Raw genomic sequence first — 8330 nt, forward strand, 5'->3', positions numbered from 1 at the left:
TTGTGCTCCATTGAACTTCCATATTCTGTGCCCTGAGAATAGAGAACCCATGGTAGGGAGCACTCTATTCAACAGGAATCTAGATTACTCTGACCGAATGGTTATATCAGGAAAAGAAAAACCACTAAATCAGGTTTAGGTCCAAGCACCAGTGATGGTAAGACCAATTCTGAAGCATCATTTTAAAAAAAAAAAAAAAAAAGAGGGACACCAACTCTGAAGCATATTCAACAAAAATTAAAATTGAATATTGGACATATATGCATGTTATTTGACATTCAATCTTCTTTCCCCATTTTAAATACAAAAATATAAGCATCATCTACTTTTTGCGAGGGAAATCTGAAAACCTTAAAAGGAAATGCAACACAACGCGAAAAGAGGAAAATATAAAAGAAAGAATAATAATTGTAGGGAGATAGGAAAGAGAACAGAAAAAAGATTCAATTTGAAACCTCACCTCAATCCTAACACAAATTAAGACATTCTCAACACGAACCCAGGTGTACATCTATAATTCATTAGTACGCTGAAAAATATCATATATCTTCCTTTTGTCCAATAATTGTGGTCTCTGAGTCAGCTTGCGCGCACCTCGACTAATTTCACGGGTACCTACCACCTCCTACCAGCAACAGACCCAGGTAACTTTGGTCGCCAAGGCGAAACAATCACCTAGTATTTGTCTCCGCTGGGATTTGAACGTAAGACCTCATGGTTCTCAACCCACTTCATTGACCACTAAGGCACTCCCCTTCGATGAAAAATAACCTATACCATAGGTGCACTATTTCCAACTATTCTTTTTTTTTAAACGGTCTACTTCCAATTCTTCTCTGCCATTCACATAATGAACTAATGAAAGGGCAGAATGAGAGATTTTCAGAGTTTTTTCCTGCAAATATCCCACACCTAAAAAATGTAACATTTGCATTTTTCTCTGTAGCTCATATAAAGAGGGAACAGAATGAGTAGCTTATTTCCTTGTGGCATATTAAGCTCCTGTTTGGCCACAGATTTTCGAAGCTTTTTTTTTCAAAAAAAAAAAAATAATAATAATAATCGAAAACATTGTTTATTCAAAGAATTTGATCTGTTTTTGAAAAGAAAAATAATCAAATTCCAAAAACTGGTTTCTTGACATCAACTTTTTTTCGAGTAAAATGCATGTCCAAAGTCCAAACAATACTTCAACTTTCAAAAACTCTTCTTTTCAAGTTCCCAACCAAATCTATGTCCAAACGCTAGCTAAAGACTCAAAAACTTCCACCATAGAGACACATATTTTACTGTTAACTAAGTATATAAAAGAGACGACCGCTGATTGTTGTTCATGAATATAGATCCCTTGGTGGAAGAAAGGAACAACCAAGAAGGTGATTGAAATTTTATGGCAACACAGATTAGATGCAGACAGAGAGAGAGAAATTGTGGATACCTCCTCTTACCCTCCTAACTCACAAACAAGAAACGGCTATACAGAAGAAAAATAGTTATCTGATCGCTAACCTCTAGGTCAGCAAAGTCAAACCAAGGGCAGCAATCCAGAATTTCACAGACAAAAACAACTGTATCACGTACAAGAAACCCAGCATCTGTTTCCAACATATCGGAGACCTTCATGAATTGAAGAACAGAATTATTCCAAGTTTTAGTGCAAATGGAAGACTCCTTCCATACAGTTTTAGAATGACTTTTCTGGTTCAGAATAGCCATCCTGTATTTAACCCAAAAATTCTTCTCCGGATCACTGCCAATAGACTGATCACTCTCCAAATATATACATATAGTGTCAAAAGATTCATATACACCTGCAGTGTAAAACAAGAAGCAAGTTCAGCAGTTGTCAAAACCATGGAACACAGACAATGTTAAAAATTAAACAAAGGGGTTTACACGGTAAATGACGCACCAATACGGAGCTCACATCCACCTGCTTGAAAATATTTGCTAAATATTTTCCGTGTTTCCATTATCTCCTTGAAGGACAAGAAGTTCTCCACCTTCCACGTAAACGAACTCTTTTTACCAGCTTCGTCCAGCTGAGAACCAGCATTTGCTGGCTCAATATCCTCAACTATCAATTCTTGAATGATGGATGACTCCTTCAAGATAAGGACTTCTGCAGAAAACACGACCGTATCCTGAACGAGAAATCCAGAATCTTGATCAAAGAGACTAGTAAGAGTCACAAATTCACGCCAACCCCAGTCTTTTGCAGCTTTAGAGTATCGGTTCTGAGATTCCTTGGTGACGGACTTCTCCTCCATCTTTTGGTTCACAACAGACAACCGATGGCTCACAAAACAACTCCAATCACTGTTACTATTCCTAGAATCTGTAACTTCAAGAAACACTGAAAGGTGACATGGAGGCTGAGACTGCCCTGATACCGTACATAAATGTAGCAACATCAGTCATGTGATAGAAGCAGCAGACAAGCATCTCAATTAAGCTCATTTAGTTCCGAAGAAAAGGCTAAGGCCTCATTTATTTGCAATTAATGGAGGTCTGAATCTGAATAGTCCAGACTTCCGACCATCAAGTGCATTTGTTTTTTACTAAGATTTTAGCTCTTAATTAGGTCTGAACAGGTCTTAATCATTCAAATCTGGAATCAAGTCTTAGGCTCCATTTGTGTTTTTTTTAAGATTCAGACGTCTGAATCTGAATGCACATCTAAATGATTAAGATGTTGTCTCTAGATCTGAAAACTGAATGATTAAAACTGTTTTTCAATATCTGAATGTGTAAAAAAAAATTATTTGTATACATAATAGAACAAAAAATACAATTCAAATAAAAAATTAATTATATATTAAGAAAGTATGTAATTTAATACAACAAAATTATTAGTATTTGATTGAGAAAAAAATATTTATGTTTGTTAGTGATAGTGGAGATGGCTTATAATGGTGGTTGCGGTGACAATGATTGATGTTAGTGATTAATAATGTTGGTGGTGATAATTGTGATGGTTGTATTGTAGTGACTAATATGATGATGGCGATTGATGGCGGTGGTGGTTGTGATGTGATGTTGCTTGATGTTACTAGTTTAAGGTGTTGATTGTGTTGGTTGAAACATGAATGCATGATGATTGACGATGTGGTGGTGCTAGTTGGAGATGTTATTTGTTGTGTTGGTGGAGATGGTTGTTAGTAGAGATAACTTATAACAATGATACTGGTTGAAGTGGTGGTAGAGGTGGCGTTACTAGTGACAATGATGGTGGCGGCCAAAGAATGTGCAGAGGTTGTGATGTATTAGTGGTAGTTAGCGGTGGTGCTAGTGGTCCCCCCTGAGCCGGGGGTGCTTGGGGGGGGGGGCGTGCCACGACGAAAGTGTGATAGATGAGTTGGTTGATAGTAGGAATTGGCCGGTAGTGGCTGTTGATTGTGGTGCTGTTGACGGCAGTGATGGCGGTGAATATAATTAGAATAAAAGAGATAGTAGGTGTTGTAGCGGTTGACAATTGTGGTTGATAGCATAATTTTTTGTCGATGGTAGTTGTGATGGTGGAGGCGGTTGGTGGTGGTTGATAATGGTGACGGTGGCAGAGGTGGTTACTGGTGGTGACTGCTGATTATGAATAGAGTGGTGAATATTATCTAACATCAAAATATCCCTTCAGACTTATTAAGACTTAGTTCTAGATCTGAATAGGTCTTATTCAGATCTATTAAGAGTTAAAACCTTAGTAAAAAACAAATGCACTTAATGGTCTGAAGTCTGAATCATTCAGATTCAGACCTCCATTAAGTGCAAACAAATGAGGCCTTAATATCATTAAGAGGTATTCTTGTGTTGGATAATATTCACTACCACTCTATGCACAATCACCGGTCACCACCACTACCATCAACTGCCACCACTACCATCAACTGCCACCATTACAACCACTATTGGCAACCATATTGTACCAACCACTGTTGTCAACCGTTATAAAACCTACTACCTCCATATTTCTAATTATATTCACCGGCACCACCAACGATGCTAACACCAATTCCAACACCGCCACCATCATCAACCACTACCGATCAATCCCTACAACCGATCAACTCATCTATCACAACTAGCACCACCGCTAACTACCACTAACACATCATCAACCTCCATACATTCTTCGGCCACCACCACCATCATTGTCATCGGTATCGCCACCTCCACCATCACTTCAACCACTACCATCACTACAATCTCTCTCTACTAACAACCATCTACATTATCAAAGTTACGTCTCCAACTATCACCAATACATTGTCAAACATCATGCATTCATTTTTCAGCCATCACAATCAACACCTCCAATAACTAACATCAACCAAGTTCACATCACAACCACCATCATCACTACGAATCGCCACCGTTATAACATTCACTACAATACCAACCATCTACCATCGCAACTATCAACACCAACATTACTAGCCACTAACGCCAATCATTACCACCATCACCACCAATGCAAATCATCTCCACTATCAATAACAAACATGAATATTTTTTTCAATTAAATAATAATTTTGCTGTATTAAATTAAATATTTTTTTAGTATATAATTAATTTTTTATTTGAATCGCATTCTTTATTATATATATAAATAAATAAATTTGCACATTCAGATGTTGAAAAACAACCAGTCAATCATTCAATCAATCATTCAGTTTTTAGATCTAGAGACAACATCTTAAACATTCATACGTGCATACAGATTCAAATGTCTGAATCTTAATAAAAACAAATGTAGCCTAAGTGTGTGAAGATATAAAAGGAAGCTACATAACTAAAATATTTTTGACCATCAGGTATTGATAGTTCTTAAGAATTTACATGCTTATCACAAAATAGCAGAAGTAATTGAGGATGTATGAACAAGCAGAACGACACTAAATTATGAGTCGAAGGGTCATTTATGCTGGAAGCAAGAACTTTGCATGATCAGATATGGACATACATGATACATGAACACATTTCTCTAATCTCCATGGAACCTTGATATCAGATTTACCATAGCAAAATATTGAAGGAACTCGTTATACGTACGGTAACCAAACCTGACCAACTAACACCATACTAAAAAGGCAATAAAAGCAGCTGTGAGCATACCAAAACATATTTTCATATGTGATGAGATTACTGTAGGCAGCATAAGGAATACCTCTGGGGTAAACAATCAGACGACAATCCCGGTTTCCAATCTGAAACCTCCTGCTCTTTATGCAAAGCCCAGTAATCTTCCTTTTCTTTAAAAGATCCTTCAACCTTGTGAAGTTCTCAATCCTCCATGTAAACTTTCCCATGTGACCATCAGATTTCCTGGAACCACCCCCATTCCTCAGCCCAATCAGTCCCCCATTCTTCGAAAAGCTACTAAGCTCTTTAATAACATGGAATGAAGTGCTAAAAACAGCAGTGTCATCTATCAAGAAACCTGAATCTGGACCCATAAAATCCACCATTTTCATATAATCGTTCCATCCCAAGCTTGTGTTATCCCCACTCTTATTATCAGCAGCAAACCTTCCATAAGAATCCCGATGCATGTGATTCAGACCCGGCTTCTGATTCAACACTGACATTCTAAACAAGCACCAACAACTTCTATCTGAAATCAATGTCTTCTCCGTATCCTTGCTCTCTAAACACATAGACAAATACTCCACCCCATTTACAGCGCTTTGATACACACTAATCCTCAAATTACATTCCCCCGCGGGAAAAACAGGGCTCATAATTTTCTGAGTCTTTATCATTTCTTTAAACAAGCTAAAATTATGAACCTTCCAAGTAAATTTGCCACTCAGAACATCTCCAGAGGAACCAGTAACTACTACGTTCGATACAGAATTTGACTGCAATTCATTGTTATCACGTGAAAAGCTAACAGATTCATTAAGTATAAGTATATCAGCAGTGATAAGAATGCAATCATTGTTGAACAGAAACCCTAATTTAGGGTCTAATATGGAATTGGAAGGAGTAAAATCACACCAGCCATGAGATTTCTTTTTGGAAGAGAATCGATGCCATGAATCACGATGAATGGACTTTGAGGAATCAGTAGGGTTGTCAATGGCAAGACGGTAACTGGCAAAACAGTCCCATTTAGACGACGTGGTATTGCGAGGGTCCATAATTTGAAGGTATACAGAGATATAACCAGGCAATGCCTGTGAGTCACCTTTAGGGTAAACTAGCAAACGACAATCGAAACCGCCGACTTCAAAGTACTTGCTCCATAACGCCCTCGCTTTAACTCTGGTAAAACTCGCTATTGCCCATTTGCAAACGGCGCCGTAAGCACTCCGCCGCTCAACTGTAACAAACTCTGACACCGCCGCACCAGCGGCAGCGGTGACGGAGCTAGGGTCACGAGAAGAAGCTACGTCCTCCACCGGAACCGTTGGTTTCTCCGACGATAACGTGGCAGTTGATGATGATATCATGGAAGGTGGTGGCGCAACGGCTGCCGGCTGAGATTGCTCAGCTGATGATGAAGACACCGCCGTTTCGATGGCGGACGATAGATTCTGATTGCGGCTGTTTTTCATGTTTCTTTGTTTTTCTTATTTTTGGTGAAATTACTTTGGTTGTTTGTTCCTCCTCTCTCTATATATATGTTTTTATTTATTGAGGGATGATGAATACAGAAATAAAAAAGACAGAGGAAAATGGGGTTTATGCAGCTGTGTGTGATGAAGAGGGTGATAGAATAGAAGGGAGAAAGAGAGATTACTACCCTTCTCGTCTCAAACGAAGTTTCTTTTGTCATTTATTCGTCTGTTCCAATTTTTAATTTGTTAAAAATTGTAAATTGCCTAAATAAGAATCTTGCTTACGCGGCTGTTTTCCTTGGAAAATATATATTGCCCCGTGAATTTGTTCAAAATAATTAATTAGGATGCACATCGATTATTCATTTTGATTTTGTAATTTAGATTCTTGATTTTATGATGCAATTCAAATCAAATCAAAATAAATTTAATTTATTTTGTTTTTTATCTTTTTTATTTGACTTTTTAAGTTTGACTAATTAGTTATGTCAATAATTATAATTAATGTTATATCTGCATGGTGAAAAAAAATAAAAACTATATACAAAGAGAAGTAATAATGTTAAATCTTTTAAATGTACTTTTTAATATAAGTTGAGAGCAAAATTCTAAAACACAATATTTAAAATAATATCAAAAATGTCCAAGCATAAAATACAAATTAAATCATAATGAAAGTTCTAATACAATCAGCTGAGCAATAATTAAACGCAATAGGCTAAAATGTGAATATGAGATTACCCTAATGAAAAAGAAAATAATTAAATGGGTTGTCAAGTATTTCTCAAGTATTCAAGCGTGTACATAATATGACTTCTCATCATATATTTATAAAATTATATAAAGGTAGATAAAGGAAATATCATAAATATGACATTAAGGGGGAGATCATGGAGGAGGTGGGAGACATAGTATTAGGTTTGAGGTAATGGGAGAGCTGGAACATAATGGTTAAGAGTAATGGATTTTGAAACTAGTCAAAAATGTTCCATAGCTTCTTGGTAAAAATAAAAGAAGTCTATTTGATTTTTATTTGAAAAAATAACTTAAGAGTCGCCACTTAATTTTACGAAAATTAAAAAACCATTTAAAAGGAAAATTTTAAAAGAAAATCTTTTCAAAAATAACCAGAGTCTAAGTAAAGATTCACTGTAGACACGTAATTTTGTCCCTCCCAAAAATTAAATTTTACCATTTACCCTGTCTTATCATGCACCCTCAATCATGTGATAAGTTTCACACAAGAAAACAACAAATTGATAACCACTTTTGACACCTTATCCTAACAAAAATAACAAAATTTTCAATAAATTAACACCCACCCAATTAAATTTGGTTGCGTCACTTTATCTTAACAACCACTATCCTATACCCCCTACCCCTTACCCCACGTTTTATTCCACTTTTCTAACAAACTAACAAAAAGACAAAAAATGATAAATACAGACATACCTCACAGACGCAAAACACATATACACACTCACTCCTTATATTTTCCATTAACAGACACAGAGCAAGGGATACGCACAATACACAGGCAGAAGGTAAATTGCTCATACGCACACACACACTTCACCGGAGTTCTCACGTACCCTACCGGAAAAACATCCACACCTTACGTCATTCGTGATACACTGATCGACACATACAATCAGAGATGGATAGGAAAAGGGGTAGCGAGGGTTGAGGGTTAAACATAAACCCTGTGTTCGTGTTACTGTTGATAACGCTCAACTTACATGTCAATTTAGTGCAAGGCAGTCTTCGTCA

General features: G+C 36.8%; 1 protein-coding gene across 1 annotated transcript in view; it reads right to left on the bottom strand.

The window, feature by feature from the left end:
- LOC107873225 overlaps positions 1-6788 on the bottom strand; it is a 39199-nt gene extending 32411 nt beyond the window's left edge. The window contains exons 1-3 of the mRNA XM_016719983.2: positions 5165-6788; positions 1913-2386; positions 1510-1811 (exon numbers count right to left, since the gene is read on the bottom strand). Of these exons, the coding sequence (XP_016575469.1) occupies positions 1510-1811; positions 1913-2386; positions 5165-6557 (2169 nt within the window). The 5' untranslated portion in view covers positions 6558-6788. The remainder of the gene's footprint in view (positions 1-1509; positions 1812-1912; positions 2387-5164) is intronic.
- Positions 6789-8330: the final 1542 nt, after the last annotated feature.

Source organism: Capsicum annuum, chromosome 6, assembly GCF_002878395.1.
Source record: "Capsicum annuum cultivar UCD-10X-F1 chromosome 6, UCD10Xv1.1, whole genome shotgun sequence".
Classification (NCBI taxonomy): Eukaryota; Viridiplantae; Streptophyta; class Magnoliopsida; order Solanales; family Solanaceae; genus Capsicum; species Capsicum annuum.